We start from the raw sequence: 17,010 nt of genomic DNA on the forward strand, positions 1-17,010 counted from the left end.
CCCTTTACACGAGACAGAAGAAGAAGCTGGGTATCCATCCAACCTTTTAATGCAAATTTGTACTATTCAAATAGGAAATCCTGAGTGGAACATCTGAAATTCGCATAAAATCTCCATGAAAAAGAAATCGATTCTCTGTTCACACCTCCCTTGATCAGAAGAGTGTCCAACACAGTGGAAAGAAATGTGCACAGTCTTGCATTTCTTTTAGCTGAGTTGTCATAAATGCTAAACTATGCAAATGTTGGAGGGAAACCCAGCTACTGACCTCCTCATTGATGACTGATGGTTGTCCAGCTGCACTGAATGTTACAGTGATTTTAAGAGTAGTTCTCATGATTTTTGTCACCTGCCTCAATCTTCCTGGCTGCAGGCCCCAGTTCCACCTTGCAAACACGCTGAGCAAACTTTAGCGAGCAGAGAGTCTCACCAACATTGCTCTCAAGAGAGGAGACCTGATGAAGACAACAGCAGGAGTTAGCCTATAAATAAAGCTGTACATTTGTTAATATATAACATTTAACCTACTTTTAGATTACTGGACAATGACAATATACAATACATATCAACATGTAATATGACACTTTCCTCTTGTGAGTAAACAAGCAAGTAAACAACAGAGAGGAAGCATGGCTATATGTCACACATAAAGCAAAGACACTGTTGTGTTGTGTTGTGCACTTTGTGGGCACCAGAATGATACCATTGCATTCCAGCCAAGTATGCCTGAGCCCCTTGTGAGTGCCACTATTATCACTGATGAGTACAAGAGAATTAAAAAACCTGCCTGCTCCAAACCATGTAAAAACAAGGGCATAAGTGTCTGTAAGTACCTGCACAACCATGGCAGTCTTGTTTCCCTTGCCAAGGGAGTCCTGCAGCAGGTAGGTGAGTTTGGAGTTCCTGAAGGGAATGTGCGTGGACCGGCCCCTCAGGGCCTGGATGACGTCGCCCAGGGACAGCAGGGAGCGGTTGATGTTCTGGGCCTCCTTCAGCCTCTCGCCCTCTGCTCCTGACTTCCACACGCGCTCGGACCCGGCCAGATCCACCAGATTCAGCTTGCCTGGGAAGGAAGTAATGACTTCACTAAGGACATCAGGGACATCACTAGACAAGTCACAAAATTGTCCCAGTGAGTTTGGATCTGACTGCGTTCATTCTCCCTGTAGTGACCTGACAGTATAGTGTGTGCGAGGCTTGGGCAGAGATTGTGTGGTTGTTTTGGTGTATGTGTGCTACTGACCTGTTGTCTTAGTGCCAGTGGCCAGGTCTATGCCCTGCACTGTAATCATGAGTAGAGCATGAGAGCGCGAGCTGTGCTGGTTCATCTGAGTGCCAAATGTGATCCGATTGCGGCGGGCCATGGCAAGAATCTGGACAAGACATTGAAGGGTGAGGTATATCAGTGCTTTTCTTACTAATACAAAACAAAAGAGTCAGTCACAGTAAATATGATAAAGTATAATGTCATGATACGATGTTGCAGATGATGTATACAGCATTTACCTTTTAACATCAATATCATATCTTATCTTGCCAATCAATCAGGTGAATACCGTAGACAATGACAGTCAAGAGGACGATGCCATAAAGGCAACCAAACTTTTACAATGAAATATATATTTCAATAGAAGAAGTTTGTCCAGGGTAAAATATTCTGTCTAAACATAACAAACTTAAACTGCTGCAGTTAATCCCTGAATCAAATTTTGAAATGTAAGGCAGGAGGCAGAAGTGACTGACCTTCTTAATGTGCTGAAAGCTTTTGACCTCAATGACCCTGAGGCCAGGGACATGCAGCTGACCAGACCCATCAGGGTTCATCTTAATGTCCAGCTTCTCTCCATCCTTACATAGCAGGTCTCTGAAGAACACAGAAATTAATATATAGTCAACTTTGAAAGAAGTTGAAGAAACTAATCCTACCGTTCGTTTATATGGTGGATCAGCTTCTGCTAAATAAAATAACTACATAAATGTGTAAACAGATCTGACAGACGTTATGAAGGATGCATAAAGGCATCATGAAGAGAGATTTCTGTGAGATGATACCTGAGGACCTCGTTGTAGATCTCCACAGAGGTGACGCTGACTGTGTACTCCCACATGTCCTTCCTCTCCTCAATCTCATTGAAAAGGTGTTTCAGAGCTCGCTGGTTGATACCAGGGTTCTCTGAATTGCCCTAAGGGGCAAAAAAAAAAGGATGATGTCAGCAGATGAAAGTATAATGTCATCCCAAATGTAAATCTGATCAAAGTCAGGTGGTGTTCGGTGATATGAAATGAGAGCTCCCTACCACTAAAACTAAACTGCTTTTGGGGATAATAATTGAAAAACACTTAAATATAACACTTGAAAAACAAAAAATGTCACCATTGTGCCTCTACCTCCATAGTATAGGTTTTTCCTGATCCAGTCTGACCGTACGCAAAGATACAGACATGATATCCATCAATGCAGGATGTCACAAGGGGCTCGATCTCCTGAAACACCTGAAAACCAAGATCATTCCTCTTTAATTCACTGAAGCTGGAAATGTGCTCAATTGTAAATGTGATCAGTTTGAGATACTGTTCTACAGCTGTTAGAATGACGTTTGAATGGCCATCACCTCCTCTTGAGTTGCCTGAGGATGGAACGCTTTATCCAGCTCAAATATGCGGCCTTTCCCCTTGTTCATCACTGTGAGGGCTGACTCGTTGTGGGGATCCGTGGTGACCACCACAGCCTGGCCCTCCTCACGCTGGTCCTCCTTCAGAACAGGCTTCACACGACACAACACACGGATGTTTCCTGGCAACACAGCAGTTTCCAGAGTTCACCAGGATCAAACCAGAGCCCACAGGCTACTGCCTCATTTGATGTCTCAGCATTTGATGAGTCAAGAGAATGGGACACTCATACGTAACAGTGACAAAAAACACGAACAGACAAACAGTAAGAAAATGAATGAATAATAGAACTAGCTATAACTAGAAGTGTCTCTTTCCAATTGGTACCTTTCAGCTCCACAAGCTGCTCATGGTACTTCCTGCGCAGAGCAACCTCCTTCCTGTACTTCTCCAGCAGGTCTTTGTTGGCCTCAGACATCTCACTGATGGCTGTTGTCATCTGCATTGGTCAGAGAACACACACGCACACGCACATGCACACGCACACGCACACGCACACGCACACACACGCACAAACATACAAACACAGTTACAAGTGTTATTAGTTTTTAAATGCGTATATGCGTTGGCACATCAACCCACATACAAGTGACAAATCAAATAACAGTGGGAGACAAATAATGGATCTTTGTCCTCAGGAAGAGCGGAGTAAACTGGAAGAGGCCTCACCTGTTTCTTGGCATCTTTTATGGCGGCTCCATAGAAATCAGAGAAGTTGCGAACCTGAGTCCTCAGGCTGGCATAGTCTGTCTTCATGGAGCGTAGAGTAGGAGGAAGGGCACTTAGACGGCTCTGCAGGGCTGAAGTACACACAGTCAAGCACACACACACGCACGCACGCACGCACGCACGAACGCACACACGCACACACACACACACACACACACACACACACACACACATACACACAATTAAAACACGTACACACCATAATTAAAAGTACACCATACTGTAAGGGTGTAAAAATATCTAAGTGGAGGTTGCTAAACAATGTGACAATTACTCCAATTGTTCAACATCATAACTAAACAAGATCTTAAACACTCCTGTCAGAATAAACCCAAAAGTCCTGTTCTCAGACCAGCCTCTTTAGCCCATTAGGTGTGATCCCAGGCATGGACTGCTGATCAAGTAGGATAAAGGTTGGTTGGTACTCACTGATGAATGGCTGAGTAGGTAGGAAAAAGGCTGTCTGGTACTCACTGTTGAACTGGTGCTGCAGGTTCTCCTCAGAGCAGTTGGCAGCAGCTTTAACGGCCTCCTCCTTCCTCTCCTCGAGGTGGCCAATCACCTTCAGGAGCTCCTCTCGGAGGGCGTTAATCTCCCGCTCATATGCTGCGATCTGTACACAACCTCACAAATTTAACTCAAGCACAAGCAACATTCACTCAGCACCCACTGGCACAAGCCCAACACTAACATATTAACACTCACCTTCCCTAAAGGGGACCTACAGCAGTCCACTACATCAACTCCGTCAATTGATGTACAATTAAAGAAATTCAAACTAAAAGAGTTTGTTTGACTGGTAACTTGCTGACTTGATTGTTTGATTGATGGATTGATTGATTGATTACCTTATGTTGCAAATTGCAGCTGACTTCATCGGAGCGTCTGATGTGCTCCTCCAGCTGCTTACACCGTTCGTTCTGATTGGACAGCTTCTTTGTCAGTCTTTCATTCTTCTGCCTGGTTTCAGCCAACTGCCTCAGAGCTGACGGAGACTCCACCTCCACAGTCTGAGTAACATACTGCACAAAGAAAGATGAAAGATTGATGTGTACACTACGTTTTCTATTCAACATGGCAGCATCCAATGTATGCGTCCATCCCAGTGCATTTAAACAGCCTTCTTTTCCATGTAATGATCCTGCTGTTTTGGCTTCTCTCTTCTCCTCTTTTCCCACCTTCTTCATTCCACCTCTTTCAACTCTTCTCCTCTGCTCTCCTTCTGCTCCTCTCCTTATCCACTCTCTCCTCTCCTCTACTCTCCCGTCTTTATCTCCTCTCCTTTCCCCTCCGCTCGTCTCCTCTTCTGCTGCTCCTACCTTGACCAGTGGCTCCTTGGTGCGCTCCTTGTCCAGCTCCAGCTGCAGCTCCTTCAGCCTCTCGTCGCGCCTCCTCACGTCCTCTCCCCTCCTCCACTCGGACTGCTCGCTCTGTCGCTCCAGACACGAGAGCTGCTCGGCGCGCTGCTGCAGGGTACTCTCCAGCTGCAGGACTCGGCTGCGCAGGTTCTCGTTCTCCTGATACACACACACGCCACAGTGTGATGGGTGATGGATTGGAAATGCAAAGGAGATGTTCGGATGCCCTACTCACCATATTAACATACAGTATATGCCCTTGTGTTTTAGGTCAGAGGTAACAGTGGTGTGTGCATTATGGTGAAGGTTAGAAATAGTCAAGTGTTACTGCAGAGGGCGATCCCCATGAATGATTCAATATGTAGTTTGCTGTGATCCATTAAGAAAACAGAACAATAATTAACTAAGAAAGTCCATGCATTTAGTTTTTTTATCCAGGGACGCATGATCAAGAATGCTGAGATAATATATTTTCATTGTGCCTTTAAAATGATGTAATTGTATTTGTAATTGTAATTGTCATTTAATTTCTTCATAAACAAAAGGTCCTTCTAGCTTACTGCCCTGTCTACAGAGGTTAGGATTAGGGCACCTTCATGAGCCCAGAGCTGGACTGATTGGGGATGACAGACAGCTGCTGCAGGAGACCCTGTGTGACGCTCAGGCTGTGCTTCAGAGTCTCGTTCTCCGCCGACAGACACAGCACGCGCTTCTCTGAGTCCGTCGCCCCCTGAGGACACACAGCACCGGAGACATCAGACTGGCCTGAATACTGAGAGGCCACACTCTCTCCAGCAGCAATAACTACAGAGTCTATAACATCATACATTATATACATGATCCTTCCTTTAAAATGTTCCACCTCTTTTAATTGTAAGCATTAACAATCTCTTGACAGGATTGTGCTGAGATTGGTATTAAAAAAGTAAATCACATCTTTGGTCAGTAAAGATTTCTAGATTTAGCTGTGCCTCATTTCAAGTCTCTTTTGGCAAGCTGAGAAGTGAGGGCAGCAGAATGTAAAAAAAAAGCCCTGTCTCTGAGAAGCTGTCTCAGCAGGGGGAAAGATTTGGAGTGCTGCTCACAGATGCAGTTCTCAAGCGATTCAGCTCCTCCTCCCGCTCCTCTATGCAGCTCTTCAGCTCATCAATCTAAAGCAGGGGGAGGCAAGGCAAGAGGAGTGGAGGTCAGAAAACAAGGGTTAGGGACCTGCTTGTGTTATTACAGTAAAGACAGAATGGACAAAAAAGACAGACATGGTAAAGAAGAATGTTAAAATGAGAAAGCGATTTAAAAGAGATGAAATACACAGAGAGAGATTAGACATACGAGATGGAGGGAAAGTGAAAGAAAGAGAGAAACAAAAGAAAACAAAGTGCCAGATGGAGATTGAGAAGTAAAAGAGGGAGTGGTAGTGACCTGCTGCTGGAAGGCCTGGACTTTAGTGTGGCGGTCGAGCTCCTTCTGCTCCAGCTGGGTGTGCAGCAGCCTCAGCTCCCCCCTCAGCTGGCTCCGCTCGCCCTGCAGCCCACACAGAGACTCCACCAGCGTGTGCAGGCCAGCCTTCCCTCCGCAGGCCTCCACACTCCCACCTGCAACAGCACCATCATCACAAGAGCGTCACAAATGGCCACCACCATTATCATCACCATTACCAACGTGTCATTATCATTATCATCATCATCATCATCATCATCATCATCATCATCATCATCATCCCAATTGGCATCTTCATGCTGCCAATCATCACCAACATCTCTACAGCTTGTCATCCTGTAAATCAGTATAGTGGAAAGTATAGATGTTGCAGGACCATCACACTAATGAAGGCTGTAAATCAGCAATTTAGTTTTTTCCTGTCATAGTTTTCATGGAGTGATACATATCTTTTCATGTTATATTTCCTATATTTCCTATATTATATTTCCTGTATTCCTTGCTTATATTTCATATTATATGGTGTCTTCTGACTGGACATGACCTGAAAAGAACTCCTGCTTCAGTCACGACTCATCTCAGTGACAGATTCATGCTCATCACATTTTAATAAATGTAAACTTTCTGCAAGCTAATCTCTTGCTTTAGGTTAAAATGTATAATGCATGATACTGGCTGCTAGCCCACACCAGCACACGGCAGTCACTTTAGGGCACTTACATCTCTTCCAAACATTTACTCACCTTCAGCCAGCTTAAGCCAGGCAAGACCGAACATGTGCCCGTTAACATTTTAATCAGTTTCCCACTTTAATTATTCACAAGGAAAGTTAGTGTAGGCCGTCTTCCTCAGAGCTTGTAACATTACTCAGTGAATCAGGCCAAGTCTGAGTGTGCTGTGTCAGAGTGATAAACCTCAGGATTGGATGGGAGGGAATAAGGGGTGGGGGGACAATGGAAGCAAAGTGGAAGAAGGGGACTGAGCATTCTCAGAAAGTTGTTTCAGCACAAACATGAGGCGAGGAAGCGTGTTCGAGGAATAGCCACTCGGTAGATGCCCAGCTTTGACCCATTAAGGCTGTCTGAGAGCCAACTTAGAGCAGTACCAAAGAGAACCTATTCACTGTGTGCAGAACCATAGAGAAAAATGTGTAGAATTTAAAAGAAGAACATTCTGAGCACCTTCAGGTGTCCCTCTCAGTTTCCATGTTGACATTTGTTCCCTCTAATTGTGTTTTTCTTAGCCCAAGACATACTTTTTCAGGTCCAGGGCAAAACAACACTCATTTTTTCTCTCAACAATGACATGACTTTACAATGACACATCTTTATAAAGCACCTCATTTCAATAAAGCACTCTCTTTCAATACACACAACAACAGGCACCGTCTGTCAGATAGCCTAAGGCACTGGAGAAAGCTTACAACTTCTGACAAATTTAAGGGGCATTTCAAGGGAAGTTTATTTACAGAAGATCCATTTACACTATGTGATAAAAGCTTATGGACATTGTAAGCTTTTACTCCAGCATGTCTGTACAATAGTATGAGCAGAGTAAGCAGTGACCATCTTAGCCTCCACCTCCACCTCCACCTCAACCTCCACCTCTCTCTCTCTCTCTCTCTCTCCTTCCCTCTCTACCTAATATTCACCAGGAAGCACTTTCAGCTATTTATATCACAACACGGGTGCACGTGAACGCTAGCATGTGACGATGCTTGTAAGTGCACTTGCTGTTGGGAAATGCAGCACTCACACAGATGTTTAATTCATGTCCTAAAGCTACTGAGTCACTGATCAAGTGCCACACCACCCTGCCTGCTTCACACACACGTATACCCACACACACGTATACACACACACGCACACGCACACGCACACGCACACGCACACGCACACGCACACACACACACACACACACACACACACACACACACACACACACACACACACACACACACACACACACACACACACACCATTCACACAAACACACGAACACTGACACACACACACTTCTGTTCACTGAGCAGACCTGGCAGAATATAGTTTTTTTTTTTTCCTGAGCAGCATGTGATACACTGCCCAAGTTCTTCTACTCCAGAAACCCATTACCTACCTGACATACCGTATATACATAAAAACATTTATCATCTCTCATACGTCACTTCACTAGGATTCATCTGCCTACTGAGGTTAAGCAGCCTATTATAATAACTTAGGCAGGTTCAGGGTGAGTTTACAAAAGAAACAAATCTATTCAGGAAAATTAATCAAAATACCCAATCCAAGGTTTGATAGGAATGACTGATATCTCAAGATATATCTATCTGTCCACTGATGACCATTCTGTCTGATGGGGACAGACCTCCACAGAGAGATGACGTCAGCGGGAGCTTTCAGATTAGACCAGAAACAGCTGCCCTAAGGGTTGGTTGTCATGTCCAATTTTGCCTGAGACTGTGAAAACAACTTCACTGATTGAATCAAAGAGCAATCACTTTCTTGGCCGCACATCCTGCTCTATGTTTTTGGTTGGTTTTGAACAAACAACTCCAGCAGACGCTGACCTGGCCTTTGATGCTCTTCCAGCATCAGACTCTTAAATCTTTCTGAATTAATGATGTCTCTTCTGACAAAATCCTGCATCAGAGGGAGGACTGTCTGCACATCCTGATCCTCAAGACACAAGGCACCCGTTGCTCTTATTGATGCTGTGTTAAAAAACTCACTGATATCTAGACAGCACCCAAACTGAATAAAAGTCACTGCTGACATTTATACTCAGTAGGGCAAACACATTCACCCTTCAAACTACAAATGGTTCAGGAACTATAAAAATCAGTTGATAGATCATTTTATGTCAGAGAAGTGATGGTTTCAACTTCTTCAAATTAAATGAAAATGGAGGCACCACAACTTGCCACCACTAGCCTATAATTGGAGCCTGCACAAGTTTGAGCACACAATGTCATTTTTGGGATTTCTTTTTCAGCTCTCTACCTCTCTCCGCACCCACCCCCACGCCCTCCCACCCTCTCCCCTGCTCCTCCTACCTTCCCCAGTGGGCGTATGCTGCTGGCTGATGACCTCCTCCAGGCTGCTGATGATGCTCTTCTTGTCGTGCAGGCGCTGGCGGTAGTGTGTGCGCAGGGCCTTCATGTGCCTGCGGTGCTGAACGCGGTGCCTGCGCAGCTGCAGCCGGTACTGCTCCGCCTGCTGCTGCAGCTGCTGCAGGTGCGAATACTGCTCCAGGAAGCTGAGCAGGTGGGACATCACCGACACCAGAGGAGACTCGCTCACCTGTACAGTGGCAGGGGTCAATATTGGAGCTTCAAAATGTCCAGATGTGTTAAAGAATAAGATATAGCAATGTGATGATAGGGGATGATTGTAGAATTGTTGAATCATCAAATAAAGTAATACAAGCCTCTGGAAGGAAGCACAGGAATTAGAGGCACCTACGCCAAACAATAAGTAACTAGTAGGCAGAGGGGAAGACTGCTATAAGTTCACACACTATTTATATAGTGAAAATGAAATGACTCATGAATATATGACCTGTGGCAGTGGGAGGTAGATTGGTTGAGCTCTGTTCTACCTTTTCTCCGACGTCAAGTTGTACGGTGGAGGTTTTTCTCTTCTCTGCCTCCTGCTTGAATGATAAGAATGCAGCCAAAGGGGTTTTGGCAGGCATCGCCAGCTCCTCATCACGAACATCGTCCTCCTCGCTGAGGGAGAGGCCATCACTGTCACTGCTACTGCCTGCAAGACAACCAGCTGTGACGTTCTGTGGTGGAACTTGAGGAAAGGTGTTTGAATTCAGGCACATACTAACATACAGCAAGTTTCTCTTTTCTTAACTGATTCATATAGCAAGATAAACCTAATTCATACAATTTTAAAACACTCAGAACTACAATAACAGGAAACACACTTACTGGACTCATTCAGTCTGGACCAACCCCTTTTCCCCATTCTGGGGGTGTGGCCTCCTCTCCTCCTGCTCCCTGTTTCCATGGAAACATGGTGAGGTTCATACTGTGAGGGAGAGAGACAGAGAGAGAGAGAGAGAGAGAGAGAGAGAGAGAGAGAGAGAACAAGTACGTGACAGGATTTTTTCCCACGTTAAACCATGACATCCATCATGATCCCTGCAGCGTGTGGAGCAGCGGTTTCACCTTCATTAGGAGCTGCTGAGCTGCATCCCTACACTGAGATGGAGGCGGTTGTGTTTGGGAGAGGGGGTGTAGACTTACCTTTGGGGAGTATCCACATGCCCCCTCCAGTGCCTCCTCATCCTCCTCCTCTTTCTTGAAGACTGAATAGAAGATGTAGACGAGCAGCGAGTAGAAAGCGTACATCTTTACTAAGGGTCTGAGAGTGTTGGGGGAATGTCCCTCACTCACACAGAGCTGCCTGTCACAAACAAGAAGACGCTCACTCAGCAACCAATAGTGAGACTAACAACACCATAACGCTATTCCATTGTGATGCAGGACTACACAGTACATGAAAACAGAGACACATGTATGTATGGCTGCACACAACAATACACACCGCCCCTCCCACACACACATGCACAGACATACACCTATAGATACACAGACACAAGCATATGTATAGAAAAAAAGATTCACACCTGCATGATACATGTCACATTCTGTTTCATTTCCATAGTTAGACACATACACATACATGAGCATACGCATAGTGCTCGTGACAAAATCCATCATGCTAACCATTCCCGCAATAATCCCAGTTATGCTGATGACTTTAAAGGATTCCACCAGTGACACTATTTACAGTCTTAACAGTCTTTTCCCTAGATCTCTGCCTAAATAAAAACAATAATATAATATATTCTCTCTGTCATCCTCTGTCTGCTTACCTGCAGCTCTTTGTCCTGTTCTTCCTTCTCCGCAGGTGAAAATCACCTCTCGTTCTCTCTCATGTCAGCGCTTATCTTCAACTCCATCTCAGCCCCTCTTATCTGTCTCCATCCCTCCGTCCCCTTGGAGACCTAGCAGCCCTCACATCCTCTGTGCCCCTGCCAGCCGTTAGTGCTCCTGCTGCTGCTGCTGCTGTTGCGAACGAGGCGCTGACTCCTGCACTCCTCCTCCTCCTTTTGCTGCCCCTCCCCCTCTCCCTCCCTCCCTTTCCCTCTCCCCCCTCCTTCTCCCTCTCCCTCATTCTCCTCTCCATCCAGCTCTCAGGCGGTGTGCTGCAGTGAGCATGCTCGGTGAGCGGTGTTGTCTCAGGAGCTGTGGAGTGGGGCTGAGGGTGACGGATGAGGTGAGAGCTGGCAGGGGTGATATGGATCTGGGAGTGGTGCTTCCTCTAAAGAAAGATTTTAAGTCCTTGGAGGATTGAGTATATTGCAGCCATTCTGCAGAAATAGAGGGTCATTGAACTGCTTTCAAGGACCTTTCTAAAGACATAAGCAACACTTTCATACAAAAATCAGGGTGATTTCTTCAGACGTTTTACGATCTACCCTTGAATTCACTCTCATAGCTCTTTCTAATGACCAAAAATAGTAAATAACTATTTCTCAGTAGCTCATATGTAGAAATAAGTCTCTCCTGCATGCAAAGCCTAAAGTTCATATCGAGCAAAAGATGTTTTAGGCTTTTAGGTAGTTGGTGCTGACTAGATGTAGAAGAGTTCCTCCAGGGTTACATTTTATTTACAGTGTCTGTTTTGATCAAGCAACCTCCCTGTCACAAGCAATGAATTTACACAACAGGCCTCCGCTGGTCTTTTTCTGGAAAATACCCTATACTGGAACTGGCTGGATCCATTTAATGAATAACCTAAATACTTTGGTATCCCCTGGCAGACTTCCATCTCTGGATAAAGAAATCTTGAAATTCTAACATGAAAATCTTGTGCATAGCTAGAGAGCAAGCCCACCCCCAACCCGTCCTGAAAGATGTCAGTCTACAGCTATGTATCTTATCATCTTATTAACTGAGGTATTGATATAATCATCAGCCACATTCCCCAGGCTTCAGTATTTCATTTTCTCATAAAAAGCATTCATCTTCTAACTGTTGTGCATGCCAGAGTGGCAAAGTGATGTGGATTGCATTTTTTTTTATCAAATCACTGTTTGAAATGCTGGCAAGTCCTCTGCACACTACTATACTATCGGTTATAAAGTGATGAAGCAGCAGATGAGAGAAAAGCTTGATTCAGAACGAGCTGGGTGTAATGTACAATATAAGTCACCTTTAGTAGCCGGAGTGTCTGAGTGGTGATGCATGGTAAGATCAAATGAATCCATGCACCTAATGAGATGAGTAATACACTATATTAGTTCAAATTTAAAGCACTTTCTTTTATAGTCAGGAATTGAATATGTGCATATGAAAGTGAAAGTCCTCTCTATGGCAGAGGTGGTGTAGACACACACACTCTGAAATTAACCTCTGCATTTAACCCATCCAGGGAAGTGACACACACACACACAGTGAAGTGAAGTAACACTAACCCGGAGCAGCGGGCTGCCATTGGCGGAGCCCGGGGAGCAGTGACCGGGGTTAGGTGCCTTGCTCAAGGGCACTTCAGCCGTGGATGTGGGCATGGGAGAGCAGTAGTCTACCACTCCCCCCGCCCACATTTTTCCTACTGGTCAGGGATCGAACCGGCCACCCTATGGTTTCCAGCCTGAAACCCTAACCAGTAGGCCACGGCTGCCCCCTATGCAACTATATGCTCCTTTTCTATAAAGCAAACAGATTTAATGTACATAGTTTTAATCTTTCAATATCTTATGCTCAGTGTTATTTCAAGAATCTGTTATTTATCTATCTATCTATCTATCTATCTATCTATCTATCTATCGATCTATCTATCTATCTATCAAGTGTATGTGCAGACCTCTGGTATGAAATGGATGTAATACCATACTTTTATCAACAGATGGCAGTGGATACTCCATGCGAAAGATAAAATCCAACAAAAACATGCAGCTGATCCCAAACCAACATTCAAAATGATGCTAGGACACCAACAAAGAAAATCCAGCTAAATATGGAGAAATATCTTTAAAATAAATGTGATATGTGAAAATAGATTTGTTATGTTGAAGATGCATTTCACTCCTTGATTTAAAATGAACCCATAACCATGTGTATGACGAAGAGCATTCCATGTTAAAGGCACCCAGTGCAACTTTATAGGCTTGAGACTCGAAAAATAAACATTCAATTTCTGCTGTATGTCTTTTTTACACGTAGTAAGTTTCAATAACTCCATACCATTACATATCGACATTCAAGGAGCAAAGATGAGACGTCGTTGTGTGGTGAGAACTGATAGAAAATCGTACACAACAACAATCGCCGGTGGGGAGAGGCAATTTTCAATTGACTGGAATCCTGCTTTATTTATTGGTGGCACCAATAAATAAAGATTTGGGGGGGAAATGGCGGCGATTGTTGTTGTTTACGATTTTCTATCAGTTCTCACCACACAACGACGTCTCATCTTTGCTCTTTGAATGTCGATATGTAATGGTATGGAGTTATTGAAACTTACTACGTGTGAAAAAGACTAGAAATTGAATGTTTATTTTTAAGCCTCGAAAGTTGCACTGGGTGCCTTTAATGGCAAACAAGTAAAATATAGCAGTATACTTACATTTAAATATGCACTATATGTTATTTCAATTTTACACCTCTAGGTGGACTACAACTGTTTTATGGATTTAGGTGAGGAACTCATAAATGAAAACACTCCACAATATAATCTATCTATCTAACACTCACTACACACTACACAGAGTTATCACAGATGAGTCTGCATATGTATGGTCAGGTGAAGTACGTTCTTGAATGATTTTGGCTTGACCTATATTTTGAATGAAGACGGAAGAAAACCACCTGTCGGGGTTAAGTTGACAGCTGGCCCGTCTTGTTTCCAGTGCTAAGGTGATTAGTCTGCTTTTGGTTATCTACTGTTTGTCTACCTGGTAGATAGAGGTCAGAAAAGTCACATATGTAAGCTAAACAGTTAAAGTGTAAAAAAAAAAATCGTTCATAATGACCTCAGTATTCTGCTCTGTGCTATTTGCAGTCTCTACTGTAAGTTAGGCTTTGCTGGTACTACTGTTCTAAATCTGCAGTTATTAGGTAATGTCCATCTGTAGTGGATTATATTATCTGTTTGTCAAAACAGAGGGAGGACCATGGAAGTATTAGCGGTTGAGTGACAAAGACTCAGACCGCTGACTGACACAGATTACTAGCCAACAACATGACGACGTTCTGCAGAGGATGCAGCATTACCAGGCTTTGATATTTTGAACTTAACACGACTTAACAAGACTGTCTTTCAACATTTTATGGTAAAAAAAAGCAGATGTGTGCTCTAGTGACCTTTGACCCAGACGCACTGAACCAAGCATCTGAAGCTAAGGCTACGTATGTGTCCAATATATAAAGAGATAAAGAGTCTGTATAAAGTCACAATAATTTGCCACTGCTTTGAAGTTTGAATGAACAAATTTCGTTGTGTATCTAATGCTTAATGACAAATAAAGTCTATTCTATTCGAATAGTACAAAATACCCGGCCTAATTTATACCTTAAAAAGCCAAAACAAAATGGAAAGTTAAAGGTCACTTGTGATGTCATATAATGTGTTACCACTGATGTTATTCTGTTTATTACATCATTAACAGCTCTACCTGGGAAACGTAAATCTATTCATTTCTTGCCAGTACAGTGTGCTGCTAGCTACCAACTAGTTGTCCTGTTAGTAGCCAGCCCATTTTTCCATCATGTCAAAGACAAAACTTTCCTCGCCCCGAAGGGTAGGTTTGATTTTTCGAGAAATAATGTTTAAAATGGGATGTTAACACTCACAAGCTGACAGTAAGGTGACAGATGATGTAAGCTGACAGATGATGGAATGTCGCAAAATGTAAATAACATCCTCTCGCAAACGTGTCAATGTTTTGTATTAGCATGAACACTAACGTAAACCTCAGCTAGTTTCTTTAGTGCACTAACCAAGGGTATGTGTGACCAGCAAGGGCATGTTTAAAGTAAGATTATTGTAGTTCACAGTATGCATATGTGAAATAATGTGATTTAATATATGAATAAAACTCAATGCAATAATGCAATGCTTCATTAACAGACATCACCTTTGGTGGAACTGGATGAAGTAGTTCCAGAGGTTGACGTTGATGTTGAAAAATCACTGGCAGTAAGTGACTCTTTGAAAAAAGTATGTAGAAGATAATCTTCTGATTGTGTCAGACAATCTTTCTCTAAAAACTCAGCTAACGTATCATGACAAATATATAATATGTAGGTCTATTGTTTTATATAACATGTTTATATTTATGGGCATTCATCTAGTGTGTTTTTCACAGGACCTGAGGCTGTTTGATGATCTGCCCTCCAGGAAAACGGCAAGTGGGACCGTAGAGTTTTTAGGGCATGTCATGTTTATCTTTGACCAGTCTGGTTGACTAGAGAAATTTGTCAACAAAACGTAAAATGTAGAGAGTGTCCTCTCTGTGTTTGTGAGTACTGCAGACTACTACAGAGGCACATGTGTCTTATGTAGTGAGACTACAGTGATTTCCTGCAGTACTGTAGGGATTGATTATGGAAATGTGGTTTCCACCCAGTATGATATTTAAATACATTGTGAACTGCAATATGACTGTACATATTTGTAGTGGTTTCGAGTCATGAAAAAGTTTAAATGTGAGCTGTTGTGCAATCTCCATGGTACAGCACAAGCCATGCAATATCTCCGGTACATGAGATAACCATAGATGTGGACATCTGCAAAGAATAGTTCATAAACAAGCCAAATACTTTACCTGAAAGCCATCTTGAGGCAGTTTCACATTAGACATGTGAGTCAGCAGTGATTTACAGTCCAGACTGGCCAGCAGACCTGAGGAGGCCAGGAGACAGATTGCACAGCCACACTGATCCTTGCGGATTACCATCCGTTCCCCTGCAAGACTATGCTAAACATTAGGAATGGCCATAGAACCTAAAGTTGTGACGTTAGGAAGTCAACTGCCAAAAGGGCCTGGCTCTGTTTGATGAGAGCGTGCGTCAGGTCCTTCACTTGAGGAGATTAGCACCCCAGGACAATGACACGCCCACATGCCATTTATGATAGCTTACGGATGCTTATATGCTGGAGAGGTCATAGCCTAATTTAAAGAGCTTTGCCTGCTGGATCCAGGAATCCACATAATATGTAGTCTGGATGTTTCAGATCTTTCTTTAAAGGACACTGCTCAGACATGTTTTATTTAGAGTTGCTGGTGTTCATATTCAGTGTCAAGCTCACATCTCCCTCTGATTAGACTGAGTAGATCTTAGAGTTATCAAGTAGCAATCCTCTCTGTGTTTAAGAATATAAAATTCTTATATATTGTTCAATAGATATATCTTATTGTATATCTAAGTCAGTATTCAATCTCAGTAAGACATGCTTGTCAAAATTTCTAGTCAAAGTTAAAATGAGGCCTTGACCCACTCAGAGATCCATATTATAAATTCAAATTCCATGCTTTAGAATGTTCACCTGAACAAGAATAACTCAGATATTTTTTGCTATTTGATTTCAAATATGTGTTTTCAAACATCTACGGGTCACGTTAGACACCTACACTTGTTTACTGGGCCAACGTGGATATGTTTAGATGTTTACACGTGCAGCGTGCACAACCTTGAACAACTAATCCAATTTAGAGATCACTTCATCAAGAATTAGACTAGCCTCTGTATGTCAAACCTGTGAGGGAGGGGGCCGGCTTAGACACGTGCTAA

At 43.4% G+C, this 17,010-nt stretch overlaps 1 protein-coding gene across 1 annotated transcript; it reads right to left on the reverse strand.

The window, feature by feature from the left end:
- Window positions 1-320: 320 nt before the first annotated feature.
- LOC308379121 (kinesin-like protein KIFC3) lies at window positions 321-10,560 on the reverse strand (the record flags this gene model as incomplete). Its single annotated transcript, XM_080856177.1, has 19 exons — window positions 321-455; window positions 834-1,063; window positions 1,244-1,373; window positions 1,744-1,864; window positions 2,053-2,183; window positions 2,389-2,493; window positions 2,613-2,794; window positions 3,001-3,112; window positions 3,343-3,473; window positions 3,877-4,015; window positions 4,251-4,424; window positions 4,722-4,919; window positions 5,353-5,490; window positions 5,846-5,911; window positions 6,180-6,352; window positions 9,253-9,499; window positions 9,798-9,961; window positions 10,138-10,234; window positions 10,456-10,560. The coding sequence occupies 19 exons, from the start codon at window positions 10,558-10,560 to the stop codon at window positions 321-323; spliced, it is 2,778 nt and encodes a 925-aa protein (XP_080712303.1).
- Window positions 10,561-17,010: the final 6,450 nt, after the last annotated feature.

This window comes from Sprattus sprattus, assembly GCF_963457725.1.
Source record: "Sprattus sprattus genome assembly, chromosome: 18".
In the NCBI taxonomy this organism is placed as follows: domain Eukaryota; kingdom Metazoa; phylum Chordata; class Actinopteri; order Clupeiformes; family Clupeidae; genus Sprattus; species Sprattus sprattus.